This window comes from Pteropus alecto, unplaced genomic scaffold (genome assembly GCF_000325575.1).
Source record: "Pteropus alecto unplaced genomic scaffold, ASM32557v1 scaffold39, whole genome shotgun sequence".
Classification (NCBI taxonomy): Eukaryota; Metazoa; Chordata; class Mammalia; order Chiroptera; family Pteropodidae; genus Pteropus; species Pteropus alecto.
The window spans coordinates 8,837,908-8,857,606 of record NW_006443568.1 but is presented as its reverse complement, the minus strand read 5'-3'; the positions used below and the strand labels follow the sequence as shown (position 1 = coordinate 8,857,606).

General features: G+C 46.0%; 1 protein-coding gene and 1 long non-coding RNA gene across 2 annotated transcripts in view; both read right to left on the bottom strand.

Annotated features, from left to right (window-relative positions):
* The window catches only part of KDF1 (keratinocyte differentiation factor 1), a 7,632-nt gene extending 2,215 nt beyond the window's left edge, over nt 1–5,417 (bottom strand). Inside the window, exons 1-2 of the mRNA XM_006924375.3 lie at nt 5,380–5,417; nt 2–542 (exon numbers count right to left, since the gene is read on the bottom strand). Coding sequence (XP_006924437.1) covers nt 2–510 — 509 coding nt within the window. The 5' untranslated portion in view covers nt 511–542; nt 5,380–5,417. The remainder of the gene's footprint in view (nt 1; nt 543–5,379) is intronic.
* Nucleotides 5,418–12,312: 6,895 nt separating this feature from the next.
* LOC112472940 lies at nt 12,313–18,821 on the bottom strand. Its single transcript, XR_003043849.1, has 4 exons — nt 18,057–18,821; nt 16,848–17,114; nt 14,725–14,819; nt 12,313–12,670 (listed from the first exon to the last, which is right to left on the bottom strand). It is a non-coding gene; the product is annotated as an uncharacterized LOC112472940 (long non-coding RNA).
* Between the last annotated feature and the right edge of the window lie 878 nt (nt 18,822–19,699).

The window sequence follows — 19,699 nt, the reverse complement described above, 5'->3', positions numbered from 1 at the left end:
AGGAATGCCTTTGAGCTTGACGTCAGGGTAGCTGAAGCTGCTGCCCATGGCTGACTTGAACCGCTGGCCATCCCGTCGGCTCGGCGGTGCACGGTCAGGGCTGGGGGGCACTCCGTTGTGCTCCTTGGCCCACGTGGCTTCAGCAGCCCCCTCAGGGGAGTCCCCGGTGGACAAGCAGGGGCTGCAGCCCCGCACACAGGCTCCGCAGCGCTGGAGGCAATCCCAGCAGCGGCGGAAGCAGAAGGCAGCCCGGCACCAGTCCCACACCCAGGGTCTCCAGAGCAGGCAGCAGGCTGGGGGCTCTGCAGCAGGCTCAGCAGGGCCAGAGATGAACGTAAGGCTCTCGGGCCCATGGTGGCCAGGATCCTTGGGGTCTGGCCTGCGTGTGCGGCGGCTTGGTGGAGGCTGAGATGGCACATCACAGGTCTCCAGGCATAGCTCTGTTGGCTGCTCCCAGGGTCCCAAGCGTGGGGGCCCAGATGATGGGCGGGGGTGTCCGGGGCGGGGCATGGCTCATTACATGGTTTGCTGTAGCCAGGCACCTGTTGGGAGAGTCCAGGAAGGAGTCAGGATCAGAGGTCAGGGGCAAGCTCCTGCTTTGACCTGAAGAGTGTCAGACTCCTGGTTTCTGAGAGATCTGTGATGTGGCCAGGCACAAATATGTGCATAAACCCTCATTTAGTGTTCCTTCCCTCCCCAAGGAGGAAGTTCTCTCTGTATATAACCTACATGTCAAAATCTCCTAGGACTTTACACCCATTAGACTACTATTGAAAAAACAAAATGACAAGCATTGGGGAAGATGTGGAGAAGTTAGAACCGTCGTATATTGCTGGTGGGAATGTAGAATGGCACAGCTGCTATGGAAAACAGTATGGTGGTTTTTTAAAAAAAAATTAAACATAGAATTAAGGTATGATCTAGCAATTCCACTTCTGGGTGTATACAAAAGGACTGAAAACAGGGACTTGAACATATATTTGTATACCAATGTTCACAGTAGCATTATTCACAATAAACAAAAGACGGAAACGACCCAAAGGTCCACTGACAGATGAATGAACAAAACGTGCTGTATGCAATGGAATATTATTCAGCCTTAAAAAGGAATGAAATTTTGATACATGTTATAATGTAGATGAGCCTTGAGACATTATGCTAAGTGAAATACGCCTGACACAAAAGGACAAATGTATATGGTCTCACTTATTTGAAATATCTAGAATAGTCACATTCATAGAAGCAGAAAGTAGAATGATGGTTGCCAAGGATTAGGGGTAGGGGGAACGGGAAGTTAGCATTCAATGGGTAGAATTTCGGTTTGGGAAGATGAACAAGTTCTGGAGATGGATAGTGGTGATAATTATAGGACAATGTGAATGTGTTTAACGCCATAGGACTATATGGTTAACTTTAAAAAAAAATAGTTAAAATAGTAAATTTTATGTTATGTGTATTTTATCCCATAAAAAGAAAAATCTCTTGGGATCTTGCTTTCTGGGGAATGGTCTCCCCCAGTTTCTTCTCACTGTTGGTAAATCCACCCAGCATAGAGCCTCTGGGGCTGCTCAACAAACGCCACTCCACATGACTTGCTACACAATCTGATTATTACTACCTTATCTTTCTTTCCCTCTTCCTTCAAATCAGACATGGGAATGTAACAGGTACCCTGTCAATATTTCAGTCTGGCTCAGATTTGCTCTCCTAGCAACATTTAACACCAAGCAGTTTTGCTTCCTTTGATTAGAAAAGAAAGCTAAGCCACAAAATACATCTTACCCTTTTTGACTTGGTTGCTAGCAAGCTCAGAGATAAAACTACTCATTTCATAAACATTGAACCTGGCCCTGTGTTAGGCATTGTAGAACTGAGGATGAATGTACAGACCCTGTTCTTGTGATTTACACACAGTTTTATGGAGAAAACAGATGCTAAAAAGCTTGTAAGATGGAACACGTAGGATATATGAGGCATTATCGGAGTAAATAACTGCCAGAGGGAGTCATGGAACATTATGTAGTGATGTATTTGGAAGGGTTCTAATACATGTAGGGTTTTATAGGGCAATAACAGCCCTTAGCCTGGATTTTATAAGATATTGATCCCTTATCTTTTTATCCCTGGTTTAATGGCACCTGGGTCCTAGAACTGGTAATATGTGAGCAACCTGGAACTGGATGTCAGGATATCTATATTCTAGTCCCAGTTCTGGCTCTAATAGTCAATGTGCTTTGAGCACATCAATGCCATCTCCCTAAACAGGGCCACTATCATCTCTCACCCACATACTGTCAAGGTCCCCATTTTGGCCACCTCCAGTCCTTTATACTTGCTGCAGCCAATGAGAAAAAAAAAAAGCCAAAAAAAAATTTTATCTGGAGTAACCTGGCAAACATCACTTTAATCAAACAATCAAAGTTAACATCACCAATAATGGCATGTACTGACATCATGTGCCTCCTGAAACTATGCACTAAGGAGGCAACAGCACTTATGAAGTTTTCCTGCCAAAAATGTATAACTTAAATATAATCATAGGGAAACATCAGACAAGCCCAAGTTGAGGAGCATGACAACTAAATGCAATGAGTGATCCTGGCTTGGATCCTGGCTCAAGAGGAAAAAGTGGAAATTGGATAATGTGGATAATTGGTGATATTTAAAAACAGACTGTATATTATTTAATAGTGTTATGTCAATGCTAAATTTCCTGAATTTTATTACTATGGTTATATAATACAATGTTTTCATTCTAAAGAAATACACACTGAAGCATTTAGGGACAAAGGAGCATGATGTCTACAAAGTTAATCTCAAAATGTTCCAGAAAATCAGGTGTATGTGTGCAGAAAAAGGGAGAGAGGGAAGGAGGGAATGTTAGCCATGGTTAATGAGGACGAGGACACAAGAGTTCTTTAAACTATTTCTGCAACTTTTCAACCCATTCTCCTGGTTCCACTCAGCACTCCTTCTCCAAGGGCCCTCTAGAACTCCAAGTCAGATGGGGGCCCTTCTCACTACAGCCTTCTGCTGGGCTGTCAGCTGGGTCAGGCCTTGAATCCATTGCTTGAAGATGAGCCTATATAACCCTGAGGGGCAGGGACTGTGTCTGATGCCTTTCTGACTCCCTGTCTGGAAGAGGACTGGGTACGGTAACTGCTTCGGGGGACTGACACATTCTGTGAGACCTCAGGGTAGAACCAAGACCACTGGGTGGAAAGAGAAAGACTTAGGCTCTAGGCTGACTAGAGCTGGGGGAGCAGTGTCTGGAGGTGTTTGTGTGTGAAATCCCCTTTCCAAAAGTATGCGAACTGAAATTGTAATGGTCTCTCACAGCCCAGAGAGGCAAGTGGTTAAAAACCTTTGCCTTGGTTTGAGCAACAGGATGGGGGGTGGGGTGAGGATGGGAATGGGTTCACTTATTCACTCAACTAACAAATATTAACTGAGGGCCTACTGTGTGCCCAGACACTGTTCTAAATTCTGTACACACAGTGGTAAAATAGACAAAATTCCCTAACCGCAGGAGTTTACATTCTAGTGAGTTAATTGTTCTAAGTGCTTTAAATGTTATTAAACCAATTAATTCTCACAACTCTATTTGCAGGTATTATTATTGTAGTTGTTATTGTTACTATACTGAAGCTCAGAGAGGTTAAATAAGTTGTCTAAAGCAATACATCTATTTGTACCCAACCAGCCTGGCCTAGACTTATATCCACTGCCTCATCCCATCTAATACTTGGGAGGAAGGGGGTTAGTTAAAGTGGCCAGCTCCACAGACAAGCCTGTGTCTGAGAAGGGGCCACAGAGGGAGCTTAGTCCTTGGATGAGGAGGGTGAGCATATCTACACTGTTTCAACCACACTGAGCTCTGGGATACCTGTGGTTTGTAGGAACATCAATGGGTTACTAATGATGGATGGTCTGGGTAACTGTCTCCTCATCCGATTCCAAGACTTTAGGATTTGCCACTATTCATTAAATTCATCCAACAAATATTTCCTGAGCACCTACCATGTGACCAGCACTGTACTAAACGCTGAGGAAACAGCAGTGAACAGGTTGAAAATAGCAATGAATGGGCCAGAAACAGGCTCTAGCCTAAGAAGACTTTTGCTTTAACACTCACAATTGTCCTGTACATATTATAGCTCTGCTTTACAGAACAGGAATCTGAAGCTCAGAGAGCTGCAACGACTTGTCCAGAGGCACCTAGCTGGAAAGGGATGGAGCAGGATTTTTACTGTGGTCTGCCAGACTCCAGAGCCCATGTACTGTGCTCTGTGCCACACATCTCGGATGGCAGTGGGATGGAGGGAAGGAGAGCAAAACCCAGGTGAGGACAGTGCCGGTCTCAGTTTCCCCTCCCCTCTAGGCTCTGAACCCTCCTGCAGTCAAACTCGGCTCATTTTGTCCAGGCTGTATCTCTGCCTCTTGATGCTGCTACTCCCATCTCCAAAATCCTAGGAATACTGGACATTTGGTTTTGTGAGGGCTGGGCCAAGACTCTAGCTAGCCTCCGTTTTCTCATCTTTAACAAGAGAAAAGATGAGTATCTTCATGGGCCACGTGAGATTTAAATGAGATACTGCAAGCAGGGGGTTTAGAACCTGGGAGGGACTGGATCTTTGGGCGCCCCAAGGCACTGCAGGAATCTTCCTTAGGGTCCGAAGGCCCCAGGCCCACCCTCCCCAAACTTCTTATTGCTGCTCTTCCCCTCACCTTAGTCCCTAAGAATACACACATTGGGCTGTCTCGCTACGGTTCTCCTCCTCCCAAGGTCCCCAGGACAAGCCCGGCTGCACTGGCTTCTGCCCCACCCCCGTGCCCAGTCTAGTCTTGCACTCCTGGCCGGGAGGGACACCCCAGCCCTGCTCACGAAACAGCCGTCGGCTCTCGCACTCGGCATCAGTGCATCTTCGATCTCCTGCCCCAAAGGCTTAGCCCGCATCTGCGGACACCTGGTCCTGGGACAAGGGAAACCAGACCCCGGCACTGCTCCTCGGACTATTAGAGCCCCTACACCAGCAATGCCCTGGGGGCGAGCACCACCCTCTCCAGCTGCAGGGGCCCTCAGCCCCTCCGCGAACCCAGCCTCTCTCCCGCCCTGACACTGTTTCTTAAGCTGTGCACGGCCCCCGCCCCAAGCCGGCGCAGCCTTCAGGGCGACCACGGCCCCCTCACCCCACTCAGCTCGCCCGGCCCAGGCGCCCGCTCGGGCCGCTCCCCGGCCCGGCCCGCGCACCCCGGAAGTGGGAGGGTGGTCCCCAAGGAACCGGCCCGAGACCCTCCCCCATCCGGGCGCAGCCTCAGGGATCTCCACACACTGGTGTCGGCCCGCTTCGCGCCCCCTCAGGCCCGCGCGGGGCTTACCTGTCCCACCAGATGAGCGGCCTCCGGTTCGGCCCCTCCCCCGCCCCCCTTGCCACTCACCTGGGGCGCCTGTGAGCGTCTCGCGGGAGCGCTGCACGGGCCGCCGCTGAGGACACACTTCCTGCCTCCGCGAAGCGCCGCCGCCGCACACCTGGACCAAGACTCCGCCCCAGGTTCTGGGCGGGCACCGCGACCAGACTTGGGGGTTCCGCCTGCGAACTCCGAAAGCGAGAGCCGCGCTGTGCCTAGTTCGGGTAAGTGAGGACTGGCAGCAGAGTGGACAGACGCTGGGGTTCAGTCCCCTCTCTATTAAACGGCAGGTGGTCCTAGCGTCTCTGAGCTCCTGGGGAACGCTTGCCACACCTTAAAGACCCAGCTCAAAGGGAATGTCTCCTGCGACACCTTCCCTGACCCCTGGGCCTGTCTGGTTTTCTGTTATATAGAACAGTTGTACTTCTTTATCATAATACTCAGCATACTCTTGTTTTCTTGTCTTCTGTCTTCTCCTTTAACTTCTGACCTTGAGAACAGGGTCTGGTCTTGTTCCCGATGCTCCTGGTGCCCATTGCAGGACCTGGCACATACTAGGTGTTCAACAGATATTCTCCACTGAATGAACCACTGGCTCTGATTTCTTCTTTTGTCCAGAGGCAGAATAGGGGGCCTGGGTCCTCCGCTTTGGTAGTTAGATCACCTTCTCTGTTCTGGGAAATCTGCAGAAGACAAGTACCTGTTTTGGGGACTGGTAGCTGGTGGAAGAGGGGGCTGGGCTGTACAGCTCTGAAAGACTCATCCCACGTCAGCAGCAGTGGCCAAAATGGGCCATGATCACCCCATCCCATGGGATCTCTGCAAGAGACAACATCACTGAGTGGCAAGAAGTCAGGCCTCAGACTGTGCTGGGTTTCTGCTTCCCTTAACAACAATTTAATAACTTAATAGCAACAACAGCAACAATAAACAGTGATTTTTAGGGAGCATCTCCAGGCTCCATGCTAAACCCTTTTCTTGCACAGTATTGTTTAACCCTTCCACTGGTCTGTGAGGTGGGGCAGATGTTATCGGTCCTATTTTACAGATAAGGAAACAGGATTAGGAAGGAGAAATTATTTGCTCAGGCAGTTGGCACAAACTGTAACTTAGGGCAAGTCACTTTCCTTCTCTGTGCCTTATCTGTGGTGCTAACAGTACCTCTCCCCAGTGGGGAGAATTAAAAAAGATAATGGATGTAAAGTGAGATAAAGACTGGGAAGAGATGACTGGGGTAAGAATTGGTAAGTGAGAGGAATTCAGTACTGCCTAGCCCCCTTCCCCTCCAGATGGACCAAAGATATAAAACCTCCCAACCCCAGTGCCCCTCTCATTCCCCCCTAACCTCAGATGGAGATACTGCCAGTTAGGACAGAGCACTTCGTCTGCACCATTTGGGTTGCCAAACTCTCTCCTTGCCCAGCTAGAATGGGACTTTTCGGAAGATGACTCCTACAGCAACTAGGGGGCTTCCTTCCCTGTCTCACCTCTCAGGGCACCATCATCTTGTTCCACAGGTACCCTACCACATACACACAGTAGATGTTTAATTTCTACCAGAGACCCTCTGTGATAACTCCTCCCACCACATCTTCTCCACCTACTCACCTGGGGCAAGTGGTAGTTGTATCCTCAGTTTGAGCTCAGAAAGTGAGTCACATCATGTACAGTTGAACATCTGTGTACCCTAAGTCTCAGCAAGTCCATTCCTGGGTTAGAAGAATTTCACACATGCCCCAGGGGATGAGTACAATAACAGTAGTAGAGACATTGTTTATGGTAGCCCCAAACCAAAAACTCTCAGACACCACTAACAGAAGGTAAAGAATAAAAAACAGCAACATGGCTGGATCACGGTGATATAATATTGAGTGAAAAAATGCAAGTCCCAGAAGAGTACATATAGAGTAATAGTATCCTTTTTATAAAGTTCAAATACAACTAGAACTACTAGTATGTTTAGGCATCATAGTGGATTGAATCATATGGAATTACTGGTTTTCGACCTGTTTTGACCTATAAAAATGGCAAATTCAGAAGGTTCAGCCTAATTTATATGTGAAAAAAACTATTTTTTTTAAAAAAAGCAAGAGAATGAGGAACACAAAATTCAGAATAGTGTTCGGGAGGGATCAGGGATGGCGGGGAGCCCTTTAGTAGATTTAATTTTTAGTAATATTCTGGTTCTTGGGTTGGATGGTAGGTTCGAGGGCTTTCATTTTTGAATGAATGAATGAATGAATGAATAAAAATAGAAATTTATGCTCTAACTAAATTATTAAGGACACTATCACTTGCAAAGTTCTGAAGGTAGAAAAAATGTGTCTAGAATCTTATTTAGTTTCCCCACATTCACTTATTGATCCTTTTTTTTTTTTTTATAGATTAAGGTATAATTTACATATGGTACAATTCAACTTTTTAGTGTACAGTTCCTTGAGTTTTGAAAAATGCATAACCATTACCACAATCAAGATGCAAATTAGTTCCATTACCCCTCAAAATTCCCCTAAACCCCTCTGTAGTCAATCCCTCCCCTCAACTCCAGCTCTTGGCAATCACTGATCTTTTTTCTGTCTCCATGGTTTTGTTTTTTTTTTCCAGAACATGTTTAATTGTAAAAGTGCAGAACTACACTACAAAATTCTCATTTTATGGTACCTAAAATGCTGTAGATTAATAAGTAAGAACATGATGACCGAAGCATCTCAGAACTACTTGCCTTACCTAGAAAGAAAAAAAAAAGAAGGAAAATATGACCTTTGAATCTCTGGCTGCACTTTATGATGTGTGAGGGAACCTTTCTCTGGAGCCCCAGCCTTGCTTTTCACCAGCTGTGTGGCTTTGAATAAGCCCCTTCCCTTCTCCTCAGTTGTAAAATGAGGATGATAATATTTCTCCCTCTGGAGTGTTTTGTGGAATGTTTTGCAAAAGGCATGAGTTAGCTGTTATTCTAAGCACAGCCACACTGAAACCTCTCTTCTTCTCTGTCCCTTTCCCTCCCACACTCAAACATACTGGACTCTGTGTGTCCCCCCCACCACAGTGCATATTGAAAAACTCCATCAGAAGCTGATGACACTCTAGGTATATACCCAAAAGAATTGAAAACAGGGACTCAGACAGATACTTATATGCCAGGGTTCACTGCAGCATTATTCATAGCCAAAACATGGAAACAACTAATGTCGAAAAAATGAATGGATAGACAAAATGTGGTATATACACACAATATTATCCAGTCATAAAAAGAATATTCTGATAACTGCTACAACATAGATGGACCTTGAAGACATTATGCTAAGTGAAATAAGCCAAACACAAAAGGACAAATGTGATTCCACTTATATTAAATATTTAGAACAGATAAATTTATAGAGACAGAAATTAGTGATTACCAAGGGCTGGAGAGAGGAGGGAATAGGGAGTTATTGCTTAATGGGTGCAGAGCTTTTATTTGGGATGATGAAAAATTTTGAAAATAGATTGGTGGTTGTACAACGGTGTGAATGTAATTAATGCCATTGAATTTTACATTTAAAAATGATTAAAATGGCAAAATTTATGCTTATATATATATATTTTACCACAATTTAAAAAACTCAAGATACCTCAGCATAACAAAGGAAAGAGAGGTCCACCAGCATGAATTTCCCAGATAAAAATCCACCTCTCCTGTATACTTCCCTTTGCAGTTTATAAAGCAAACACTTTTTAATATGATCCTTATAACAGCTCTAGGTAGGCATATTCATTTTACAGATGGGGAAACTGAGGCTCATCAAGGTCCCAAAGCCCTACTGTGATTGAGTAGTGGGGATGAGTGGAAACCCAGTCCTTCTGGCTCCCAGTACAGTGCTCCTTACCATGCCCTCCTCCTAGCCACAAAGCTGCATTTGGGTTACTTTCTAAGCAGAAAGGCCTGCCTGTCTAACCAGAGCCACCCGAGCTCAGTTTTGCTTCTTGGCCATGATTGGGGACCACTGTCCTGATCCTCTGCTTCCACCACTGCTGCTCTGCTGTGTTCAGTGTTTACTTTTCTGGCTCCTGGGCTGGCGGTAGTGGGGGGAGGGAGGCGTCAAGGGTGGCCAGGGTCCTGGCTTGTGCCACTTGGATGGATGGAGATGACTGGGGAGGCCAAGTTTGGGATATAAAAGTATAAACTTGGTGTTAGACCTGTTGAATTTGAGGATTTGCGAGGCCAAGTTTGGGATATAAAAGTATAAACTTGGTGGTGTTAGACTTGTTGAATTTGAGGATTTGCAAGATAGCCAAGAAATACTGTGATTGTATATATGGGTGACATTCAAAGAGTATTTAGAAGCTATAAGACCTGCAGCTTTGGGTGTGGGGAGGAGCGGTGGGTCAGGAGAGAGTGTGAATTGGTGAGTGTCGGCTGCTTGCCTCTGGTGTGCTTCTCCCAGAAGGGGCACTAGGGGGCAGCACACAACAGTGTAAATGCCAGAACTTACTGAGTGGGGAGTCCTAGTTGCACCCCTATTGAGCTGCAGTATGAACGAACCTCTTTAAACTTCAGCATTTTTCATCTGAAATGGGTTTAATGTGAGATACGATAGTACAGTGGTTCATAATGTAAACTCTGGAGTCAAAGCACCTGGATCTGGATATGTGCCCCTGATATCTGCACTTACTAGCTGGGTGGCTTTGGCCAAGTATGGAACTTCTCTGTGCCTCAGACACCTTGTGTATAAAGTAAAGTAGTAATAGTTCAAGGTAGTGATTATACCTTAAACTGGCACAGGGTAAGTGCTAGATGATGATAGCTACTTTATTTTAACCCCTTCTTTCCACTTCTTCTCCAACCATTCTGGAGTCAGGACTCTCTGAAACAAGACCACTGCCTCTGAGAATAAACAGGAGAACAAATTACTACTACTGACCATGACCACCTACTACGTGTTAGGTATATCATGTGCCTCATTCCATTTAATCCTCCCAATAACTCAGTGAATAAATCCCAAATCACCATTGTATAACTAAGAAAACAGAGGCTCAGAGATTTAAGCCACTTGCCCAAGATCATACAACTAGTAAGTGGCAGAGCCCAGAGCTGAGCCCAAGTCCATTCTGTTCAGAGCCTGAGCTCTTTGCAGTCACTCCTCTGGGTACCCCAGAAACTGGGCCCTGGAGATTGCCCCAGACCTCAGCAGAATGGGGGATTCTTCCCTCAAGAGTTCCCTTCTGTAATCAGCTCCAGTTCTGCCTACCATACCCCACTTTCCCAGAAAGAATTTTCTGGAATTCTGAATGGAATGAGTAGAATGGAACCAACTAAAAGGAAACCTCATGAGGTAGAAGAGAATGGAATGGTGGAGGATGAGCAGAATTGGAATGTGGGAATTGAGGCTGTCTCAGGTCTGATTGGTCAAGTCTGTCTGTACAGTCAGACAATGGGCCAGTAACCGTTCAGAGTTGCCTCTCCTCTTTCCTTTCATTGGCCAAAGGATGGTGTGTCCTGAAGGCTGGAGAGAACCAGGGGAATCCAGAAGCTACCCTGGAGAGCTGGGATTTAGGCTGGGCTGATGATGTGGATAAAGGTGCAACTGGAGCCCTGGAATTCTAAGGAGATGGGCTGTAGGGGGTTCTGGAACTCTAGTTTGGGCTGTTGGGTGGGAGATCCCAGTTTCACCTGATTCCTGGGGCTCCCTGGCTGTTGCTAGCACATCACCCAGTTGCTAGGCTTGGAGGGAGCTGCAGGCTGAGGTGCTATCCTGTACCAGGTTGAGACAGGGGCTGCTTCTAGTAGAAGTATTTTCTGCAGAGTCTTTGTGCTTCATCCAATTTTCTCAATTTACTGATGTGGAAATGAGGCCCGCAGGGGAATAGCCTTAGCTGAGGTCACATAGTGAATTAGCAGTGGGCCCTGGAGGAGATAGACCTCTACTCCTTCACCTTACTCTGTGTGGTGTCAAAATAGGCCTGGGTTCAAATCTTACCTTTACTACCTAGTGGCTTGGTGAACTGGGGCGGGTGACTTAGCCTCTCTGGGCTTTAGTTTCTATATTAGTAAAGTCCATTTATTCATTCAGCCCTTCTCTTGCGTGCCCTGCACCTCACCCTGCTACAGCTCACACACACACACACACACCCACACGCACACGCACACGCACACTGGCATGGATGCACATGTCTCTTTTGGTCACTCACAGGGAACAATAGGCAGATCTGGACACTGAACACCACCTCTACTTTCTGCCCCTCTCCTATAGCCAATGTCACAATCTCTGTTAAGCCTTCCCAGAGAGCCCCCAGCTAGACGGCTGTCTCCCTGACACGCACACGCACACGCACACGCACACACACACTGGCATGGATGCACATGTCTCTTTCGGTCACTCACAGGGAACAATAGGCAGATCTGGACACTGAACACCACCTCTACTTTCTGCCCCTCTCCTATAGCCAATGTCACAATCTCTGTTAAGCCTTCCCAGAGAGCCCCCAGCTAGACGGCTGTCTCCCTGAGCTAACTCTGACACCCTCTGATGGCCTTGACTTCCTCTGCTGCTTTCCCTGTCCCCAGATGGAAGCTCCCAGAGTGCAAAGTCTGGTCTGCTTCATCTCTGAGTCCCCAGCCCAGGGCAGGGTCCAAGGGTTAGAGCTGAGGGTGTTTGTGGGAGAAGTAAGTGAAGGAAGCCCCTCCAAGCCTACCCCTTTTTCAGGAGCCCATGCCGACCACCTTCACCCTCCCAAACTACTGATGTGGTAGAAAGAGCCCTGGAGTGGATGTGGATGGGGGAGCATCACACAGACCTAGGATGGAATCCCACTCCAGCCTCTTCCTCACTGTGTGAACTTGGGCAATGACCTCCCTTCTCCAAGCCTCAGTTTCCTCTTCTATGAGTAGCCTTCCTAAGGAAGGAATATTTAAGCTGGGAACCGAAAGACCTACACAGAAAGACCTAGATGAAGAATCTTCTGAGCCCCAAGGTGGGGGTCACCTTGGTGTGTTCAAGAAACAGAAAAGAAGCCCGTGTTTCTGGAGTGCTGTGAGCTAGAGGAGAGTGACTGGAGATGGGGTGGAGACATGGCAGGCACTGGACCACTGAGGAGTCTGTCTTTTAATCTAAGTGACATAGGAATTGACTGGAGGGTCTCGATCTGACCAATCCCCTAAAGGCTTCACTCTGGTCACGGTATGGTGACTGCAGGAGTGTAAGACTGGAGGCAGGGTGTCCAGTGAGCAAGCTGTGGCAGTAATCCAGCCGAGAGATGACAGCGGCCTGGAAGAGGGTGGTGCCTGGGGATAATGGGAAAAGTGGTTAGACACGTGATCTGTTTTGGAGGTGGATCCCACAAGACTGGATGTGGAGGATAAGGGAAGAGAAGACTCGGCTCTCGTTTCAGTTTTCTATTTCTGAGAAATAAACTACCCCCAAATTTAGTGGCTTAAAGCAACAATGATATTTTATTTCTAAAAATTCTGTGGTTCAGCCGGGGTCAGCTAGCCAGTTCTGCTGATTTTGCCTGGGGGTTGCTCATGCAGTTGCATTTAGCTGGGCGCAGCTGGGGCTGCATTACTAAGATAGCTTCTCCTCCCCCAGGACCTCTCTTCACCTGGCCTCTCATCATTCAGACATCTAGTCCCGGTTTGAGCGCAGAGCCCCAGTCCAGCCCTCAGGGGCCCCCTGTCTGAGGATGAAGGATGAAGAACTGTGTGGAGATCAGAGGTCAGGGCCAGGGGAGAGCATGGGGTACCTCTGACTAGGTCTGGGCTGAGTTCCCTATCAAGTGGAAGAGTGAGGAGTTGCCATGTTTAGCCCTGGGGGCCCAGTTGGAGGGATAGGAGGGAGCCTGGGAGCTTAGAGCCTGGCCCAGCTCAGCCTCAGCGACCCTGAGTTTGTCCCACTCTTCTATGCTGGTGCAGAGGGTTCCCAGCACTCTGCCAAGTTGAGCCACCAGCACAGGAACTCAATAATACATGAGCCAGCTGAGCTCTGGCCTTCCCTCTGAAGGGAGAGGCAGCCCCACATGCAACCCCAGCTAGAGCTGGAGGTGGCCATGGGGGTGGCTGCTGAGTCCAGGCCACAGATACTACAGGAGGTGTGTGTGTGGAAGGAGATGGAGAGAGGGGGAGGGGAGGTCCTGGCATCTGATGCACACACAGCAAAAGCGTCTTTTCATTGGAACCAGAATGTTCTGTAGCTGGGCTGGAAGCCATCGAGAGAGAGATTAGGGGTGGGGGAAGTGGGTAGTGAGGAAGATTGCGGGGAGGGGAAAGCGGAATCAGAGAAAGACCTGGAGAGGGAGGTGGAGACAGACCTCGAGAGTCAGAAAGAGAAGAGAGAAAAAAGGCAAAAGCAAGTGTAGTGGGTATGAATATGGTACACAAATTCAAGTGGGCAAGAAATAGGCTATTTATTTTTTAAGAGCCCTCATTCTACTTGGCCCATGGGAAATCCAGTCTCTATTATAGTCTCTCAACCCATAACAACTCCTAGAGTTGGGCCAAGGCCCAAAGGTGTTATAGAGCCAGACATGGACAAGATCCTTCAGTCTGGTCACCAGGCCTCCCTCGTCACCTGGCCGGCATGACCCCATCAGGTCAGAGATTATGCCAGCCATGCTTGGGGAGCATAGGATCTTCGGTGATCTGGGAGCCACTTAATGTGAGGTCCATTCTTCTGAATGCCACTTGTCTCCTTGAACCTAGGGCCTAGATCCATCTATTCCTTGGGACTGGGGAGACTGAACTGCTATTGCCCCACGCCATCTAAGAGATTGGGGAAGAGCCACTCACTGTGGTCTCTAGAAGCCTCAGGCAGTTGTCTGTCCCAGAGCCTTACCCCTGCATCCTTCTGGCCTCTGGGTGTAGGGATCTGTTTCTTAGCAGAGTCTTTGTTCCTTAGCATCCTAAGGCTGAGCAGCTGGAACCAGCCCAGCAGTCCCTCTGGGGCCTGGAGGCTTCAGGCTCAGCCAGACAGCCTGGAGGAGGATCCTCAGAACCTCCACCAGCCACTGCTATGGTGGCAGTGGGGGATTACAGGAAACCACAGCTGGAGCTTTGTCATGAGCGAGAGGAGGGATCTGATCCAGAGTCAGATGGTCATTAAATTATTCAATGCACATTTATGGCATCTCTGCAGTGGGCCAGGCCCTACCCTGGTCTATGGGCCCCACACGACCTGGTCCTTACACATTTTTATTTTAAAAATTTAATTGTGAAATATCATGTAGAAGAATATGTGCATGTGCATACATGTATGTATAGTTACATATAAAATAATCTATATCTATATAAAAGCATATGTATTGTTTAAAGATTAAAGATAAAATGAACATCCAGGCACTCACCACTGGTCTAATGGGACATTCCAGTATCTTCGAAGCCCTCTGTATGGCCTTCCTCTGTTGCTTACTCTTTCTTCATCCTGCCGGAGAAAAACATCCTGAAAATAATAGGAGTCATTCTTTTAACGGTGTTCATCATTCAGGCTGATTTATCCATTGGGCACAGTAAGCACAGTACCTAGGACCCACAGTACTTTTAGGGGCCCACAAAAACATTTTAATTTCTTTTAAAATCAGAGATTATTGAATAAATAAATAAATGGGAGAGAAGAGACATTTTCCTTACAGAACTCGGATATATGTAGATACTCCTCCTTCCAGGAGGAGGCGCTTCATCAGGTTAATGGTGCTTTCTACCTAGTTTGCTGAGAATTTTTAACATAAAGGATTGTTGAATCATCAAATGTTTTCTGCATAAGTTGAAATGTTTACTTGTTTTTTCTCCTGTTTTAATATGATTAATTAACTGGTCGATTTTCTAATGTTGAATCAACCTTCCTAAAGTAAACTCAATTTGATGATGATGTATTTATTATCTTTTAAATACATTGCTAGATTTAACTTACTAATTTTTTGTGTAGAGAATTTACATCTATGTTCTTAAGTAATATTGTTCTGTAATTTTCTTTCGCATTCTGTCCTTGACTGTTTTTGATATAAATTTTTATTCTCCCAGAAATTTGTCTATCTTACTTTTGTTTTAAATTTGTCATAACATTGTTTATAATATTCTCCTATTTAAATATCTGCTACATCTGTAGTTCTGTAGTCCTGTTCTTCAAATCTAACATCATTTACTTGTGCCATCTCCCCTTTTTTGTTTCTTGGTCAATCTTGCCAGGATTTTCTCAATTTTGTTCCTGTATCAGTGAAGAATTAGATTCAGCTGGAAGAAACAGACTCCACACAGCAGCTCTCTGTTCTTCCATCTGTAGAGCGAGGCCTTTGTCTTGAGGTCCTTGATGGTCTCTGCCCATTCACATTTCTGAAAGCAAGATGGAGGAAAGGAGAAAGAAGAGGGCAAAGGTGTGGGCCATTTCTTCTCACTGGCTGCTTCACATCTGAGTGCCCCAGGCTCTGTCCTTGGTAGTCTCTTCTCCTCTGCCTTCTCTTATCCTGGGATCATCTCATCCAGCTGAACACTGCCTATGTGCTGATAATTCCGAATTCACATCTGCAGCCTACTGAGCTCCAGACACATAAATTCAGCTGCCCACTTGAAAATCTTTCTAATAGGCATGTCAAACTCAACATGGCCAACATTGAAACTCCCTGGAAAAGAAAAATCCAACAAAATGCTGGAGCCCCAAATGGTCTTTTTCTTCTGAATGCTTCCTGAGTGCTACTTGCAATTGGTTTGCACCTTGGCTTTCCCTCCACAGACAGGAAACTCTGCAATTCCTGGTATACCATCGTTGAATGGATCTCAAACAGCATTAAAAAAAAGGAATTGAATAGTATAAGATAGAATAGGCCAGGAAATATCAGCATGCCTCACATAGAAACAGGGTGAATATTGCTTGTGGAACTTTTGTCTGGGTCCTGGGTCCTGTTGTAAAATGTCTCATTGTGGGTTGAAGTAAATACTTTTCTCTGGTCTAGGCCTCTGTGTTCAACAGGTATCTTCAGGGCAAACGCCAGCCCCAGGACCCATTTGCTTGTTGCCCTTTCTTGTCGTTTCTGGCCTCTATTTCCCTTACTTTGTAGCCAGCTCATTGATGCTTTATAAAAGATAATTTAAAAAATTTGTCCACCATTTTTAAAGTGCTATGTGGGAAAGCATTCGTGCCCTTCTTCTGCCATTTTCCTGGAAATGGAACTCTCTTCCTGTGGTTCTATCTAATCTCTTTCCATCACCATAGCTTATTATATTCCAGATGCACCTGTCTCCTTCATGTTCCCCAAATGCCCCAAACTCTTCTGCAGAGAATCTTTGCGCCTCCTCTTCCTTCCACCTGGATTGCTTCTCCCTGGCTCTTCTAAGTCTGCCCTTTTGTGTCCTTCAGGCCTTCTTCACCAATCAGGATTTGTTCAATTATAAGTGACAGAGAACCCAGCTCAAAGTAGCTTAAGAAAAACTAGAATTTATTTGCTCACTTAACTGAAAAGCCCAAGAGTAGACCTACCTTCAGGTATGGCTGGAATCAGGCGCTCAAGTGATTTCTCCACTTATCAGGTCTCTCTTTGTTTCTGGGCTTTCTTGCCAGGTAGCAGCCAAACACTTCCCTTGCGGTGACAAGATGACTGCCTGCAGCTCCAGGTTTATAATCCACTCAGTCAACAATTCCCAGGTAAAAAAAGTTTCTCTTTTCCAGTAGTTTCAGCAAATGCCCTCATATTGTTTCATTGGGTAGGCCAAGATCACAAGCCTATTCTTGAAGATGGATTGGAATCTGTTCCACAAAAACATGTATTAAGCATGTAGGAGAAATGGTTCCCCCCAAAATATAAAGGCACTATTATCAAAAGTAGGACAAGTGGGTGATAGGAGGTAAAAACCACAGCTGCCCACTCCATCAGCCTTGACTTCTCTAAAGGACATCATCTTGGTTGCTCCCTGTCACATCATCTTGTTAACTTCCTTCAAAGCAGGCACATAACCTAATCTGAAATAATCTTATTCAGGTTGATTCTTTATGGCCTTACTCTCTTCCTTTGGACTGAGCATGCTCAGAGGGCCAGGGAACTTGCCTGTCTTTATCACTGCCATAGCCCCAGCATGTGGAACAGTATCTGGCACACAGTAAATGCTTTATAAAGGCTTGTGTCAGGATGGACTGGAGAGCCTATCCTCTCTTGCTTTCTTAATCTCCCACCTGAGGTTATTACTTCATGCCAGGCAGCCATACTTCCCTCTCTACTAGCTCAATGCCATCAGTGTACAAAACTGGTCCTAGTAAGCTTCAGTCTTATAGAATCCCTGACTGACCTCACTTTCTTGTCAGCTACCACCCCATTCTCTGCTTCTTTTCAAAGCAAAACTTTACAGAAGAGTGGTCAACATTTGCCGTGACTACTTCTTCACTTTCAATTTATTGTTCAGCCTCTTCCTTGTTTTCTCCCTTTATCGCCAATTTTTTGGCTCCTTTGCTGGTTCCTCCCCATCATCTAAATGTGGTGCCTCAGACCCCTGTCCACTTCTCTTCTCTATCAACATTTTCTCCCTAGGCTATTCATTCTGTCCCATGGCTTTAAGTACCATCTAAACAAAGATGACTCCCCAAGTTCAAGTCTCCAGCCCTGATTCTCCAGTGCCGATCTATACACCTGCCTGCTTGTCATGGATGTCCAACTTGGGTGTGGTGAAATAATAGAGAATATATATACAGGCATACCTGGGAGGAATTGTGGGTCCAGTTCCAGACTGCTACAATAAAATGAGTATTGCAATAAAGCAGATCATAATCTTTTTGCTGGTAGAGGGTCTTGCCTTTAAGTTACCAAAAATGCAACATCTATGAAGCACAATAAAACAAAGCACAATAAAATGAGGTGTGTCTGTATTGGTGTCTGCCCCTAGTTCCTGACACAGAGTTCTGAAATCCCTTGGAATTTCCTGAATCACTTCCTGGAATGCCTTTTGTTCTAATGGAGTGAGCATTAGAAGCTTGGGACTCCTAGCCCCAGCCCCACTCCCATCCTCTAGGAAGGGAGAGGGGCTGGAAACTGAGTTAATGCTCAATCATGCCTATGTGAGGAAGTCTCCATAGAAATCTCGAAAGTACAGAGTTCAGAGAGCTTCTGGTTTGGTGAACTCCACATGCTGGGAGGGTGGTACACCCTTGAAAACAGAAGCTCCTGTGCTCAGGACCCTTCTAGACCTTGCCTTTGTATCTCTTCATCTGGCTGTTCATCTATATCCTTTATTATCCTTTATTACGTAATCGACTGGTAAATGTGTTTCCCTGAGTTCTGTGAGCTGTTAGAGCAAATGATTGAATTCAAGGACAGGATCGTGGAAACCTCTGATTTGTAGCCAAGTTGGACAGAAATTGTGGATAACCTGAGGACCTACTACTTGCGATTGGATCTGAAGTGGGAGCGGTCTTGTGGGAATAAGCCCTTAACCTCTGCAGCCTGCCTGAACTCTGGTTAGTGTCAGAATTGAATTGAATTGCAGGACACCCAGCTGGTGTGAAAGAATTGGTTGGGGTAGGAAACACACACACACACACACACACACACACACACACACACACACACGGTGACCAATAGTGTCAGAAGCGAAGCATTCTGTGAGTAGTATTGAGTGTAGAAGAAAAGCAGAGACAGTTTCCAAAACAGGTGTCCAAAAAAAATTTATTTCCATAAGCTTATCTTCTGTTTATGTAGACCTTTACCAGAAATATATATTTTCCTCTTTGTATTGTTTTTTATTGAGTTTTGCTTTTTCTCATTAGTCTGATACATAACACGATTTTATAAGTTAGACCTTCATTTTTTAGTGCACAGTAACGCAAGCCATATTATCTGAATGCTGTTAATGCCAGTTATTTCAAATAATCTTTTCACCTTTGAAACCAAAGGTACACTCTCTGCAAAGTATAATATTTATTTGTTGGACTAAAAAATGGGCAGATATAATAGGCTATTACTGTAGACCCCTTTCATTCTTATTTCTGGAATGAAGCATTTAGGAAAAAACCCCTCTTCACCTCTATTTCTCCACGAACCCTGTTCCTCCCTTGGTCTTTGATCTTTCTCCTCTCAGTCGAGGCACCACAATCCACTCTGCTGCCATCCAGAAACCCAGAAAGCATTTCCTCACCTCCACACTAATCCATCCACAAATCCTCTCAGTTCAACTCCAGATAAAACCCAAATCCATCCTCCCTCCCACTTCTCCCCATTACTCCTGGCCTGGAGCTGTCCTCTCTCAGCTGGATTACTGCAATAATCTCCTGATTGGTCTCCCTCATTCTCTCTTGCTCCCTTTAAGTTCATTCTCCACACAGCAAACAGCACGGTCTTTTAAAAA